The sequence below is a fragment of the Saccopteryx bilineata genome, chromosome 10 (genome assembly GCF_036850765.1).
Source record: "Saccopteryx bilineata isolate mSacBil1 chromosome 10, mSacBil1_pri_phased_curated, whole genome shotgun sequence".
NCBI lineage: Eukaryota > Metazoa > Chordata > Mammalia > Chiroptera > Emballonuridae > Saccopteryx > Saccopteryx bilineata.
In genome coordinates, this window is record NC_089499.1 from 40241745 (window position 1) to 40258953 (window position 17209).

Consider the following 17209-nt stretch of genomic DNA (forward strand, 5'->3'; position numbering starts at 1 on the left):
TATATATATGATATATTTTTTTATATGGTACACATTTGACTATCATAACTGCAAACATAGAAACAGTCATATCTTCACTTACTTGATCTGCCCTAAGACCATCTGTATCAAGTGTGATATACCTGTAGATGATGCCTTTATCTAAAAACACCCCAAGTTATTTTAAATCCACAAGTTCAATCAGCAAGCACACTAAATAAATAAATACATACATACATACAAGCTAAACATATGAAAAAACAGTAGATGTCTTTAGATAAAACTAAATAGAGACTGAAATTTCTATTACAGGATCTAACTTCCTTTAGACTTTAGTTATAAATAACTTATAGGCAGTAAATGCTTTTATTCTAGCACTAATCAGCAGCTTTTATAATCTATTGTTTTATAAAAATTAAATAAAATCAAAATGATTACTGGGTAACTTCTAATTATCTAAAAGTAACTGCAGTATGGCAAATTTGTCTTCTTCCTTCCACAGAATTTACTAACATGGGAAAGAAGGTACCAAGCTGTGGACTACATTAACCAGTGCAACTTTGTATGTGGTAAGTCCCCATCAATGTAATGTTAACAGAGAGGCCAAAAGCTTCTATACAGTAGGTACTGCTTCATTCCCTCTCCCCTTCCACCAACTGAATGCTAACAACACTGAAGCTCCAGGGGAGACAAGGAATCAGAAAATGGAAGAGCATAGATACCTTGAGTATCATATGAAGGAAAAATGCCCACCACTAATTCTGGTACTAAACATTTACATAAATGTGAAATTAATGTCCATCATAACAAGTCACTAGTATCTGATTATTTTTTACAGCATACAATATTACTCTAAATACGTAGCTGCCAGAATTGTTGGGGACAGGTTAAAATATCCACAAAGTTAATTTCAGAGACATTCTAACTATGTAAAAAACCAAGAACTCACTCATAAGTAAATATAAACCTATTATTTGAAGATTTTCAAATAACTATTAAATAAAATATGCAGTTTATATATTCAGCCCTAAACACCCGGTATATTTAACATATTACTTTTCATTCTAGGAAGGGGTGGGAGACAGAACTAAAGTGCTTTAAAAAATAGCCTACAGTTCAAGCACATATATTATTAGGTTAAAGCAAGAATTAAAGAGAATCAAACTCAGTGAAGAATTAGAAATTTATCAAATCATATTTACACTAATATCTTTTTCACAAAAACATTAACACATTGCTCAAAAAGTAGCAAACCAACTTTTTCTTTTCTTTTGTGTGACAGAAAGATAGGCACAGACAGACAGGAAGGGAGAGAGATGAGAAGCATCAATTCTTTGTTGTGACACCTTAGTTGTTCATTGATTGCTTTCTCATATGTGCCTTAACTGGGGGGCTACAGCAGACCGAGTAACCCCTTGCTTAGGCCAGCGACGTAGGGCTCAAACTGGTGAGCCCTGCTCAAACCAGATGAGTCTGCACTCAAGCTGGCAACCTCTGGGTTTCGAACATGGGTCCTCTGTGTCCCAGTTCGACGCTCTATCCACAGCAACCCCTCCTGGTCAGGCAAAATAATTTTTTCTTCATGTGATTATTTATCTACTGGGGCTTTAAATTATTAGATGTATGTAAGTAAGTATACATATACCTTTGTGAAGTAAAACAATTTAATAATTTATGTACTGCATAACTAAACACACACACAAATCTTGGAGAAATGCAGTTTATGTTTAGAAGTTTCTTATTTTACTCTTGTTCTCAAATAACCTAAGAGTATTAAGGTACTAAACTAATTATGAAATATCCTAGACCAGGTCCAAATGTCATTTTTAGATATGCACCAGATGATAAGATGTGACTATGGAGCTTAAATAATAAAGAAGTTTAATGGTAATCTAGCTGACTCTCTCAAAGGAAACAATGACAATTTTTATAAAAACAATCATTTGTGGGGAAAATCATGGGCTATAAAATCTAAACAGTTCTGAAGATCAAATTAAAATACTGTGATTGTAAGGTAGTGCTCTGGTTTGATAATATACTGATTGACGTAACTATTCATTAATCCAATTAGTATTTATGAAGTTCCATATATTTCATTTGCCTCTTATGTATAACCTCCATAGACTCAAAATAGAAAGTTGGTTTGGCTTTTTGTTTCCTTTTTTTAGCAGGGCTGAAAAAATCTGACACAGTTCAAACTCTGTATTTTGGTTTATATCCTTTCCATTATTTTATGAATTTCCAATAAATTTATTATAGTAAGAAAGTAACAAAAATTAACAAAGACAAAATATATAAAAACAGCCTGACCAGGTGGTGGCGCAGTGGATAGAGTGTCGGACTGGGATGCAGAGGACCCAGGTTCAAAACCCAAGGTCTCAGGCTTGAGCGCAGGTTCATCAGGCTTGAGCATGGGGTGGCTGGCTTGAGCACAAAGGTTGCTGGCTTGAGTCCAACAAACAAGATCGCTGGCTTGAGCAAGGGCTCATGGGCTCTACTCGAGTCCCCAGGCCAAGGCACATATGCGAAATCAATGAATGAACAACTACGGTGCTGCAATGAAGACTTGATGCTTTTCATTTCTCTCCCTTTCTGTCTGTCCCTGTCTGTCCTTCTCTCTACCTCTCTCTGTTACAAATTTAAAAAATATATATGTAAAAAAATTTTACCTAATAAAACATTATTAATATCAGCTGTAATAAGGGTGACTTCAAGAATAAACAAAATTTCTGGATAGAGTCCTCTCTCAATAAGAATGTGTTTAGGAAACTAAATATGCTTTTTTAAAATGAGAAGCGTTATTTGTTGATAGTATAACAGAGAGCAATATGGCTCTTATGCAAGTCCAAATAAAGCCAAATTTTCTTCTCATCAAGACCACAATAAACTAGTAAACACAGATGAAGCAAATCTTTCCTTTGTAATGAGATAGAACCAGCCAAGTAACTTAAATTTAAGAAAGAAAAGCACTGTTCCTCACTTTATTCATTTACTGTATTTTTCACTCCATAAGACGCACTTTTTTTGCCCCAAAAGTGGAGGAGAAAATGCCCATGCGTCTTATGAAGTAAAAAATATGGTATTTTATTAAATATTTTAACACACCATTTGGTTCAGAATATTTTTTTTCTTATTTTCCTCCTTAAAACCCTAGGTGTGTTTTATGGTCAGGTGCGTCTTATGGAGCAAAAACTACGGTAAGTCTTCAAGAGGTAATCCACCACTTCTAAATGACCCTATTTTAAATAAGCCTGGAATGTCACATTAATGTTTTATTTTGAACATAATAAAAAAAATCATGCAATGGAGACCCCTTATGTCTGCCTTTACTTTTAACAAGTCAGATTTAGTCCCTGAACCAAGAGAAAGAGGGATATTTGAAACAGTTTTCCAAAAGAGGCTGGGACATAAAACTCAGAAAGAGAAGCAGCCCTTGGGACCACAACAGTTAGGATGAAGGGGGAGGGAAAACAAAAACACAAGTTCAAAAAGACATATGCACTCCTATGTTCATTGCAGCGTTATTTACAATAGCCAAGATAAAAAAAGTAACCTAAGTGTCCACTGATAGATGGATAGATAAAGAAGGGGTGTGTATGCGTGCACACATGTGCACCATGTGCATGAAAATAGATTAGCCATAAAAAAGAATAAAATATTACCATTTGGATAAACCTAGAGAGTATTATGCTAAGTGAAATAAGTTGGACACAGAAAACATACCACACAATCTCACTTATATGTGGAATCTAAAAAACAAAACAAATTAGTAGAAAAAAATTCATGCAGGAAATAAAGTGATGGTTGCCAGAGAGGAAGGGCAAAAAAAGTGAAGGGGAATAGAGGTACAAAATCCCAGTTATATAATCAGTAAGTCATGGGGATGTAATGTACAGCATAGGGATATAGAAATATTGTAAGAAATTTGTAATGTCAGATTTGTGGTGACCACTTCATCAAATATATAAATGTTGCATACCTAAAACTACTATATTATATATTAACCATACTGCTCACAAAAATTAGAGGCTATCTTATAGCTTTATATTCATTTTGAGATATTCCCTAATTTTTGTGAGCAGTATATATTTTAATCTTTTAAAAATTAAAAACTTATGCCCTGGCCGGTTGGCTCAGTGGTAGAGTGTCGGCCTGGTGTGCAGAAGTCCCGGGTTCGATTCCCGGCCAGGGCACACAGGAGAGGCACCCATCTGCTTCTCCACCCCTCCCCCTCTCCTTCCTCTCTGTCTCTCTTTTCCTCTCCCACAGCCGAGGCTCCATTGGAGCAAAAGATGGCCTGGGCGCTGGGGATGGCTCATTGGCCTCTGCCCCAGACGCTAGAGTGGCTCTGGTCGTGACAGAGCGACGCCCAGGATGGGCAGAGCATTGCCCCCTGATGGGCGTGCCGGGTGGATCCTGGTTGGGCGCATGCGGGAGTCTGACTGCCTCCCCATTTCCAGCTTCAGAAAAATACAAAAAAAATTAAAAAATTAAAAATTAAAAACTTATTATGTTGCTAAAAACCAAAAGAAATGTTTTAATATTTTATTATGTGATTTTAAATCCTGTATCCAATATCTTGCACTACAGTGGTTGAAGATATAAAAACAGAGTTCTTGTATTTCAATCATATATTAATTCTATTCAATATATGAGCAGAATTGGCTTATTTCTATAAGGTTTTATTTCTATTTTCATTACAGTATTTCCTTCCTTCAATATTTTCTGGCCAATTGGTTATAAGTTTCATTTTAGTCAAGAGTACAGTTATATGCCACTTAAAAACAAGGGTATGTTCATTAGGTGGTTTTGTCATTATGCGAACATCATACAGTGCACTTAAACAAACTTGGATGATACAGCCTACTATTGTAATTTAATGTGCTGTACTTTTACCCAACTGGCAGTGCAGTAGGTTTGTTCACACCAGCATCATCACAAACACATTAGTAATGCATTATGTTATGATGTTATGAGAGCTACAATCTGACCAAAAACATCATTATATGGTGTATGGCTAAATGTTTCTTTTCCCTCTAATGACTTATTAGCATTTATTTTAAATTCTTCACTTCTTAGGCATTCTTCAGCCATTTTAGTACTTATTGAAACTTTTAAACTTTTCAATGAAAATTCAGAAATTAATACAAACACTTTAGTCCACTCCACTAATGGCTCAGAAATACATACAATTCCCGTACAGTCACTATATAACTGTTGGTTCAAACACAAGTTAAAGAAATTTTAATAAGCTCACAGACATTCTTTTTTCTTTCCAGCAGTCTCAGTGTAAAACTTGTATAGTTAAATGTTGGAGAAGAACTCTATACATTTGATATGTTAAGATTTGAGATCTAACCCACTTTTTAGATGGGGACTAAATCAATGTCTTATAAGAGTTTCCTAGTTTTACATCAGAACAAAGCTTCATAGGGAGGGAGAATGACTGATCACAAACTATCCTCAAAGACAACTATGTATTTCCCTTTCATACTTAAATAAAATCAGTTTTACTTTCAGTCACCTGTCAAATAGAAGACCAAATTTTGTTATTTACTTCATACTTCATTTACAGGCTGACTCCAATTCCTTATCTACATTGTTATTATTATCATTGCATTAAGACCAAAGAAGTTTTCTTATCATTAATCAACACTTTGTAACAGTATATGAACAGATTATAGGATTAGTATGGAAGACTTCTTTTATTTTTATGATTTGAAAGTCTATGAGGCAAGCGTCAGGCAAGTTTTGTTTATATTCTATCACTTGCACATAACCTCTAACAATCAGCTCTCAATGAATTTCTGTTGAATGATATAGTCCAATTTCTTAAGTTGACATCTGGGGTACAAAATGCAAATATAAATCACAGAAATTCAGTGAAATGCTTACTAAGTCATAACTCCTAAAACAACAAATATCATCTAGATTAATAGTTTGAATGTTTCAAAATTCAACATGTATTCAGTCCCATGTAATTAAAAGTTAAAATGTCCACACCAAACTATTCCCATACCCATCCTCCAGTAAATACATAATCTTGCAAATTGCACCACCAACCCAAACAACTAGAAATCACCTTAGAGTCCTTTCTCTTTCTCATCTTTCAGATTCATTCCATAGCCTTAATATTTGTAGAATTTGTCACTTCCTCTTCATCCTCGCTGATATATGATTGGTTTTAGCCAGATAGGAAGGAATAAAGGGGGGGAGGGGGAGAGGAAAAGAGAGACAGGAACACCATTCTACTCCTGTATGTGTCCTGACCAGGGATCGAACCAGCAACCTCTGTGCTTTGAGCCAATGCTCTAACCAACCAAGCTATCTGGCCAGGGCGCCACTGATACTCTTATAAATTCACTACCTCCAAACTGGATCAGGAAAAAGGAGCCTCACAATTGGTCTTTCTGATTCTAGCCATATATCCCCCCCCCCAACTGTCATCTAAATTGTTTTCAGAACAGTATTTCTAAAAATGCTAATATGCTGCTCAAGTCATTTTCTTTCTAAAATACCATCAATTTCATAAAAATAGCCTCTCAGCTATCTCTTTATTAAGCATCTATGGTCAGGTTAGAGATTTCATTCATGTCCCGTTTCTATGAAAAAAAAAAAAAAAGTGCCTTCTGCTACTGCCTAGCTAACTCCTAGTCATCTTTAAAGTCTCAGTTCAAGTTTTATCTATTCAGGAAGTCCTCTAGACAGGACTAAGTGATTCAGTGTTTTCAACCTACCCTCTATATAAATTTTTGTTCTAAAGCATTCTACAACATACATTTCCCATGAGATTATATTTCATGAAGGAAGAACTGTGGTTTTATTTCTGCACATTCAGAAACTATCTAGCACACCTCTGATTATAGAAGTACATGATAAATATCTATTAGCTAGTGAAACTGATTCTGTACAATCCTGACATGGAAAAAAGGCATTTCAGAAACACCTATCAATTTTTATTTCGAGTAAACAAGATAGACAAGGTATCAATCATCCAGCATTAACAATACTTAATATTTTACAGCCATATTTGTTTTTTTGCCCCTTTTTCAGTTACTGCTATAGCACACCTGTCTGGTCCCATTCTCTTTTTCCCCATCTTCTAAGTAAGTTAACTAATATAAAAAATTAGATGTTCAATAATCTTATGTGTTTACACCTTATAAACAGTACAATTCATTTATATATCATTCTGGAGCTTGCTTTATAGCCTAAAATGTATTTCTGAAAACATTCCATACTAGTACCCAAAGTTCTAGTTTATTCATTTTGAATGCCATCTAGAATTTAAGTGTTTGAATATCCTACATTTTATATAACAATTGTTCTGTCCATATTCATAGGTATTTTTAATTTTTTAGTTTAGTTTTTTTTTTTTTTTTTGCTTTTACAAACAAGGGACAATATAAATTCCTATATTAGCCTCTTTTAAACGTGCACAAAAATTTCTCTAGCAGTTACATCTAGGAATGGGATTGTGTTTCTTCAAAGTATTCTCAGGTAAAATAAAAAGTGGCTCCCACAGTGTAGGCACTCATTAAATATTTAGTGAATGAATAAAAAATGAGTAGGTTTTTGAACCTATTTTTTTTTTTTTTCAGGAGAGAGAGACAGGGACAGAAAGAAAGAGAGATGAGAAGCATCAACTCGTACTTGCAGCACTTTAGTTGTTCAGTGATTGCATGTCATATGTGCCTTGACTGGAAAGCTCAAGCCAGCGATCTTTGGGCTCAAGCCAGCAAACATGGGATCATGTCAATAATTCCAGAATCAAGCTGGCAACCCCACACTCAAGTGGGTGAGCCTGTGTTCAAGCCAGTGACCTCAGGTTTCAGACCTGAGACCTCAAGGTCCCAGGTTGATGCTATATCCATTGCACCACCACAGGCTAGGCAACTATTCTTGATATTACCAAATTTTCTTCAAAGGGGATATACAGATTTGTACTTCCTCCACTAGTTGCTACTCCACAGTCTTTTATTGATTTTTAATATCTTCCAGCCATTATGTTATTCAATATGATGAGTAAGAAATAGTACTTTATTTTGTTCCACTGAAAATTTTATTCATTTTCCGTCAATACTTTCTTAAATAGGCTCTTGTTTCCTATTACATGTTATAATTGGTTATTTGCTATACAGAAAGCTTTTTCTTTTTTTTTTCTTTTTTTTTTTTTTTTTTCTTTCTGAAGCTGGAAACAGGGAGAGACAGTCAGACAGACTCCCGCATGCGCCCGACCAGGATCTACCCGGCACGCCCACCAGGGGCGACGCTCTGCCCACCAGGGGGCGATGCTCTGCCCATCCTGGGCGTCGCCATATTGCGACCAGAGCCACTCTAGCGCCTGAGGCAGAGGCCACAGAGCCATCCCCAGCGCCCGGGCCATCTTTGCTCCAATGGAGCCTTGGCTGCGGGAGGGGAAGAGAGAGACAGAGAGGAAAGCGCGGCGGCGGAGGGGTGGAGAAGCAAATGGGTGCTTCTCCTGTGTGCCCTGGCCGGGAATCGAACCCGGGTCCTCCGCACGCTAGGCTGATGCTCTACCGCTGAGCCAACCGGCCAGAGCCCAGAAAGCTTTTTCTAATGTTATTTTTCTCTCTAGGAATTTTGCTGCACACTCTCATTAGTTTTAATAGTCTAGTCTATCTGGGAATTTCTTATATAATTTTGTATCTTCCTTTTCAATTGTAAGAATTTTCATTTCTTATTTTATTTTATTTTATTTTCCTCTGAAGTTGGAAACGGGGAGGCAGTCAGACAGACTCCCGCATGCGCCTGACCGGGATCCACCCAGCATGCCCACCAGGGGGCGATGCTCTGCCCATCTTGGGGCGTCTCTCTGCCGCAATCAGAGCCATTCCAGTGCCCGAGGCAGAGGCCACAGAGCCATCCTCAGCGCCCGGGCCAACTTTGCTCCAATGGAGCCTTGGCTGCGGGAGGGGAAGAGAGAGACAGAGAGGAAGGAGAGGGGGAGGGGTGGAGAAGCAGATGGGCGCCTCTCCTGTGTGCCCTGGCCAGGAATTGAACCCGGGACTTCTGCATGCCAGGCCAACACTCTACCACTGAGCCAACCAGCCAGGGCTTATTTTATTTTAAAACAAGTACTGAATAGTAGTCAATACTTTACTGCTTGGTCCTAGGAATACATCTAAATTTCTCTGTTAAAATGGTATGATGTGAACAATAGGTTTTTGGGAGATAACCATTACCAAGGTAAGGAACTTCCTTCTTGTTCCTAATTCAAGAATCACTGCTCATCATGATTATCAACTACATTTTAACTAATAATTTTTCTAAACATTTCTATTTCAATTTAGATAAAAATAGGTGTTTCCTCCCTCTATAACACGATTATTTGTTTTAGTATGGTTAAAGACTTTCTAATGTTAAACCATACTTGAATTCTTAAAATAAATCCTCCAGGTCTTAAAATGGGTTACATTCTAATGAATACCAAATCCTGAATTCTCAATTTGATGACCTCTAATGCTCTTTTCCCCTCAGTAAAACTAATTTACTAAGTTTATCCCCCTTTTATGTATTACATAGAATTTTTTCTTTAATCTCTAGCATCTTAAGTGTACTTATTTCTTTTACTATTCTTTCCTCCCCATCTGTTTTTGTCATTACGTATGCTCACCTTAGTCACTCCACTACGGATCTAGATCATGTAATGTGGGCTTGAAATTTCCTGCTTTAAGAGAATACTGGGGATTTTTACAGACCCAATGACCAACCAAGTAAACAGACATTTCAATTCAGATCCTTCCCTCAGTTCTTGACTTTCCATAAGTATTTTGTGTGTGTGTGACAGAAACAGACAGAGAGAAGGACAAATAGGGACAGGCAGACTGGAAGGAAGAGAGATGAGAAGCATCAATTCTTTGTTGAAGAACCTTAGTTGTTCATTGATTGCTCTCTCATAAGTGCCCTGACCGGGGGGCTACAGCAGACAGAGTGACCCCTTGCTCAAGCTAGTGACCTTGGGCTCAAGCTGGTGAGCCTTGATCAACCAGATGAGACTGTGTTCAAGCCGACGACATCAGGACTTCAAATCTGGGTCCTCTGCGTCGCAGTTCAACATTCCATCCACTGCACCACCACCTGGTCCTGCCCCATAAATAATTTTGAAACTTTTTTATTTATTCATTTTAAAGAGGGGGGGGGGAGAGAGAGAGAGAGAAAGAAAGAAAGGGGGCAAGGAGCAGGAAGCATCAACTCTCATATGTGCCTTGACTAAGCAAGTCTAGGGTTTTGAACTAGCAACCTCAGCATTTTAGGTGGATGCTTTATCCATTGCGCCACCACAGGTCCACAGGTCAGGCCCATATAAGTTTTGATATGACAAATTATCTAAAGTAGGACCTTCTTGAGTATTAAAGGAACCCCTATTAATAACTACATGAACAATAAGCATAAACTAGGAGTATCAAGAGTAATCTGAGATATACAATCACCTAAAAATAAATCTGAGCTTCTGCAGCAGGTATCAGCAGCTTTCTTCAGGTTCCTTTGTAAACTCTTGGCTACAAGTAACTGCTTCTCTATCCTAATTCTCTTCATCACTTTGTACTTTTTCTTCTATATAAATCACAGAAACATTTCATTCCTAAACTCATCAATGTCTGTTTGTAGTTTCTTTTGAATATTTTATCTATTATTACTTTACATTTGAAGTGAGGAGGTAATAAAAACTGAAATTAATATGCTGCACCTTCAATAGAGAACCCTTATCAATTTTTAAAACATGCATTCCTGTTGCTCAGCAACACGTTTTAGGAATTCACATTATAAAAACACTTCCACATGTAAATTTCAGATGAACATATAAGGATATTCAAAGAAGTACCATTTGTTTTTTTATATTTTTCTGTAGCTAGAAGGGGGGAGGCAGTCAGACAGACAACCTCATGCGCCTTACTGACATCCACCTGGCATGCCCATCAGGGGGCGATGCTCTGCCCATCTGGGGCATTGCTCCATTCCAGCTAGAGCCGTTCTAACGCCTGAGGCGAAAGTCATGGAGCCATCTCCAGCGCCCCCGCCAACTTTGCTTCAATGGAGCCTTAGCTGTGGGAGGGTAAGAGAGATATAGAGAGAAAGGAGAGAGGGAAGGGTGGAGAAGTAGATGGGTGCTTCTCCTGTGTGCCCTGACCAGAAATCAAACCTGGCACTTCCACACGCCAGGCTGATGCTGTACTGCTGAGCCAACCAGCCAGGGCCAAAGAAGTACTATTTTTAATAGAATGAAACTATTCTAAAATAGTTATCTTAAATAAAACTTTTGAAGAATAGCCTGACCTGTGGTGGCGCAGTGGATAAAGCATCGACCTGGAAATGCTGAGGTCGCCGGTTCGAAACCCTGGGCTTGCCTGGTCTAGGCACATATGGGAGTTGATGCTTCCAGCTCCTCCCCACCTTCTCTCTCTGGCTCTCTCTCCTCTCTCCCTCCCTCTCTCTCCCCTCTCTAAAATGAATAAATAAAATAAAAAAAAAAATTAAAAAAAAAAAAAACTTTTGAAGAATAAAGCAGCTCAAATAAAAAGTGATAAATAAGAATGGCCCAGTCATGTTAAGGAGTAGTATACAAATATTAAAAAGTATAAGGTAAATTCATAGGAGAAAAGAGCCCACAACAGAATGTTAAGTGAAAAAAATTACATAAATGTATATATTAATTTGAATATAACTATAAAGGCAAATTTATCATATGAGTAAAAAATTACAGCAAAAAAAAATTTGGGGGCAGATTTAAAGAGAAATAGTAAGAAAAAGTTAAGATGGGTTTAAAACCAAAATAAGAAAGGTGCCAGAGGACTGACATTAATAATCTTTACCACTTATTTTAATGCTTTTGTTTCCACCTAAAGGTCGATCTCAAAAATAAATTTTTTGTAGATTGCTAATGTTTTTCTATTAAAATATAAAAAATTGTCACACTTAATAGCTAACATTCAGGATCTATTCTTAAATTATATTTACATAATTTACAGGTTGTCCACTGCTTTCAATAACTGGGAATTCGATATTTCTTTTCCCATCTAGTGTCATCTCACTATTCTACCTCCCTCTTTTGCCATGCCAAGTCCATCAATGTGACAATACATGAAAAGCAGTAACCAGTAACCACTAAACTATTAAAGAATTCAAAGGAAATACAGGCAGAAAATAGAAAAGATTGCTCAAGAAAAGGTACTTGCTTTTAGTTCTAAAAGTAAATGTTTCATAAAGTACCTACATTTAAAACTCAAACCAAAAAGTATTAAAAATGAACAGAACTGAATAAAAATATTTAACATCAATCATCAAAAACTTCAAAATTAAAATATACCATTTTTACCTGGAAATCTTAAATATAAAAAATTCAATTCCTAGCCACACTTCTGATGCAAGATAAACTAATACAATTTTGGAGAGTAATATCTTTATGTATCACAAAGTTAAATAACTTTTAACCAAATTATTTCACCTATAGTATTTGAAAATGAAAAAACAATGTAGATCATGTAAACACAAATAATGAACACATTTCATAATAGTGAAAAAATGTCAAGACATACTAAAGAAATAAAAAAATTATGATTTATCCTTATAGTATGAAGCCAGTAAAAATGTACTCTTACAGATTAGTGATATTTGTGTAGTGAATTGAAGAGAAAGAGTAAAAAAGGTTAAAAAAGATCACATACACACATACACTATAACCGTAAAATGGTAACTGTGGTTATTCCTAACTAAGAATGCTAAGAATGCTTTTTATTACCCTTTCTTCTTCCAAATATTCTTCAATACATATGTTACTTACATTAAGTCAGATTCTTAAAAAAATTATGTCATTATGGCAATATTCTTAGGTAGTTCTTATTACTATATGCAAGTCTTTTTACTCAGCATGATGCAAGCTAAAGTGTTATCTTACTATTAAACAAAATGACCTTCCTGACAGTCTTTATAAAACAAGCAAAGAAAAAATGGATATACCAGTAATTCCTCACCATATCACAGTTCACTTTTCATGGTTTCACTGTGTCATGGATTTTTAAATTGTATATATCTAATTTTGTATCACATATTTTTTGCTATATCGAGGGATTTTGTGGTATATAGGTATTTTTACATATTATTTTAATTATTTTTGTGGTAAAATAAGCAAAGTAATGTGGGAAAGGCTAAGAACAGTGTGGGAAAGCTTAAGAGTGTGAGGAGGGTTTATAAAGCCTTAAAATATATATAAATAATAAAATAAATATAAGGTTGCTACTTCGTGGATTTTCTCCTATGGCGGGGAGGTGGCGGGTCCTGAACCTAACCCCCGTGATAGACAAGGGACAACTGTACTTCTTGATTACACAAAGAAAAAATATATATATATAAAAGGCCCTGGCCAGTTAGCACAATCGGTAGAGCATCTTTCCAAAACACTGAGGTTGCAGATTCAATCCTCAGTCAGGCAGGGCACATTTGGGAAGTGACCAACAAATGAACAACTAAGTGAAACAACAACTGTATGTTCTTCTTTCTCTCCCCCACCCCCATGTCTCTCTAACATCCATCAATAAATTTTTAAAAAATTTTAAATGAATACATGAAATATCAATATACAATCATCCATGCCATATTGTGGTTCACTTTTGGCGGTGTCCCTGTATTGCAGATTTTTAAATTGTTTGCATCTAATTTTGTATCACGGATTTTTCACTATATCACAGGATTTTGCAGTATATAGGTATTTTTATATATTGATTATTTTAATTATTTTTACAGTGAAATAAGCATTTTCTAGCCTAAAAAATTAAAAACAATATAAAAATATAAATTAAAACATATCAAAAGAATATTAAATTGAAATAAAGCCTTAAAATATGTATAAATAATAAAATTAATATATAGGGTCGCTACTTCGTGAATTTTCGCTTCTCGTGATGGGTTCTGGAACCTAATCCCTGCGACAGACGAGGGACCACTGTATACACTAACAGGTTCCACATAGATTATTGACTGTATTGCTTTATAAATAAAATAAAAGCACCTAAAGTTTACCTGCATTGCACTTTTCCCCAGTTTCACCACTTCAAATAATGTGACAGGCTCCCCTTCGCCATTCTGTTGAGGGTGCCCATTAGCTCTTCCCCGGCCTGTTCCTCTAACTCCAGCTTCAATTCTACTCTTCTCTCCTGGAGATTTTCGAGGTTTCTTATTTGTAGACTGAATAAAAAGATGAAGAAAAAAATAAATGCAGGCATACATTGCTTTAGGCAAAAGGATCTCAAATTATGTTTGATCATGTGAAAGGTAGTTAGTACTACTAAAGGCAAGAGACATAATCCCTGACCAACGGAAGATCTACAATTTGTTTTCAGTGATAAAAAAGTGCAAACAGCAAAGCATAAGTTAATTTAGATAAGGCATGAAAATAAAGTTAAAAAAAAAAGATTTAGTATTTCATACCACAATAATGTCAATGCAGAACACTGAAAACATGTCCCCCCTTGACATCCTTCTTCGTACCCTTCTCAATATTCTCCTTCCTCAGAAACTTTGTTCAACAAAACTACTTGAAAATGCTGCGTATTTAACTTCTCCCTCTACTGAAAGGCTCGAGTATTTTTTAGCTAGTCATGTAACAAATAGACATTGAACATATTTGAAACCATTCTAGGTACTGGGAATATGGAAATAAACAAAGCAAACATTCCTGCCTTGGTGACATTTACATTCTTCAATGAACATCCTATCTCATGCCCCCAGTTTAAAAATAAAATCCAGCCTGACCTGTGGTGGCGCAGTGGATAAAGCGTCGACCTGGAAATGCTGAGGTCGCCGGTTCGAAACCCTGGGCTTGCCTGGTCAAGGCACATATGGGAGTTGATGCTTCCTGCTCCTCCCCCCCTTCTCTCTCTGTCTCTCTCCTCTCTCTCTCTCCCTCTCTCTCTCCTTTCTAAAATGAATAAATAAATAAATATTAAAAATAAATAAAATAAAATAAATAAAATAAAATCCACCACTAACTACCACCTTTACAGTGAAGGGTAATTCTATAAAATTGCAGTCACTGTTATTATCCCCAAATTCATTCACATATAAATTCATCAAGGTTTTTTCGCCAAACTCACCAATACAATTAAGGTTGCTAAATGTAGTAAGACATTCCTTGAAACTCTCAACAGACCACATGACTTCTTCCTTTCATTTCACATTCCATTTCTCTCCCTACATTTCTTACCTATCTGTCCTCAATATTTATATTATCTTCTGAGTGGTTTAATTCACTTTCTTAATAGCCTTTTCAGGTATCAAGTTACTGCCCTTCACTTCCAAATCCACCCTGATTTGTCCCACTTCGTGATGCTGGAGCTGGACCCTGTAAACATTTCTCTTTTGTCATCTGCAGTGTTAGGCTTTGTAACTAGAGAGCTCTGTAGAAACACTCCAAAGCATAGCATGGACGGCTTCTCTCTGAGTTTACAGTACCTGTTCCCTTCATTTTTTATTCCTGTGTTTTTAAGTTCTCTTTCACTCCTCTTAGTAAACAATCTTACAACTATTTTTATATGTAAATTTATACATAAGTTTACTGTTAATTTAAATTTTTAGAAGCTTTTGATTTACAAAAAAATTGTGAAGATAATAGAGAACTCCCACATATGTCACATCTAATAACCCCATTATTAACACCTTTCCATCTATATGATACATTTGTTACAATTAATGAACCAATACTGATATATTAACAAAAGTCCATACTTCAGATTTTATCAGTTTCTTGCCTAATGACCTTTTTCTTTTCCAGAACTCCACTCGGAATACCATATTAATTTACATTGAGTCTTTTTTAACTCCTCTTAGCAGGTGACAATTTTCAGACTTCTCTGATTTTTAGTGACCTTGACAGTTCTGAGAAATTACAGGTCAAGTATTTTGTATAGTGTTTCCAAACTGGGTTTGTATGTTGTATTTCTCATGACTAAACTGAAGTTATGGGTTTGGGGAATAAAATGTGAGAGATAGAAGTGTTTGTCAATTCATCCTATCAAGAGTACATATGATAAACACGACTTATCACTGTTATGTTGACCTTAATCAGTTGGCTGAGTTGATGTTTGTCAGTTTTCTACCACTGTAAATAAAGTTACTTTTCCTCCATTTTCCACACTGCACCCTTTGGTACAAAATCACCACATACACCCTCATTTAAGGGCTAGGGAATTGTACTCCACTTCCTTGAGAAAGAAATATGTACACATATTATTTGGAATCCTTCAGTATGGAAAATTTGTCTATTCCCACTCATTCATTCAACCATTTATATGAATGTGGGCTAATCAACATTTATTTTATACTTTGGATTATAATTCCTACTCTATTTTATGCTATTGTTCAACTTATTTCATCTTTGGCCACTGGAAAAGCTTCAAGATTGGCTCCAATAGTCACTTGACATATTCCCATCATTTTTTATGTGTGAATGTATGTGTGTTCATATGTGTGTGCTGTGATTTTTAAACATCTGTATTCATAAAATCACTTTTTCTGTAAAGTTCACGGGTTTTGACAAGTGTATACTGTCATGTATGCATAATTCTGGTATCACAGAAAAGTTTCACTACCTTAAAAAAAAATCACTGTGCTTCTTCCATTCAAACCTCCTATTTCCTTTTGACAAACACTAAATTGTTTTTTATCATCACTATAGTTCTGTCTTTTTACAGATATTAAGATAATTGGTTGCATAGCATTTAGCCTTTTCAGATTGGCATCTTTCACTTTTTATAATTTGCATTTGAGACATCGATGTCTTTCAAAGGCTAAATAGCAAAATTCTTTGTGTTTCTAAATAATATTCCATTTATGAATGTGCCACATTTTGTCATCTATTAACCTAATAATCAATGAATATCTCAGTCATCATTTTTGGCAATGAGACATAAAACTGCTTTACATAGTCACATGCAGGGTTTTATGTGAACATCATTTTCAAAGCAAGCTCTGGCCAGTTGGTTCAGCGGTAGAGTGTTAGCACAGCTTGTGTAAGGCTCACACTCGATTCCTGGTCAAGGCACACAGGAGAAGCGGCCATCTGCTTCTCCACCCCCCCCCCAACTTATTCTCCCACAGCCATGGCTCCAATCGTTCAAACAAGTTGGTCCCAGGTGCTGAGGATGGCTCCATGGCCTTGCTTCAGGTGCTGAAAGTGCTCAATTGTCAAGTAACGGAGCAGCAGCCCCAGATGGGC

At 36.1% G+C, this 17209-nt stretch overlaps 1 protein-coding gene across 2 annotated transcripts in view; it reads right to left on the minus strand.

Moving 5' to 3' along the window:
• The window catches only part of STAG1 (STAG1 cohesin complex component), a 468912-nt gene that overhangs the window by 287374 nt on the left and 164329 nt on the right, over nucleotides 1–17209 (minus strand). The window contains exon 4 of one of the 2 annotated variants that reach the window (XM_066244487.1): nucleotides 14017–14181. The exons of the other annotated variant lie outside the window; for it this stretch is intronic. Coding sequence (XP_066100584.1) covers nucleotides 14017–14181 — 165 coding nt within the window. The remainder of the gene's footprint in view (nucleotides 1–14016; nucleotides 14182–17209) is intronic. 2 annotated transcript variants of the gene reach the window in all.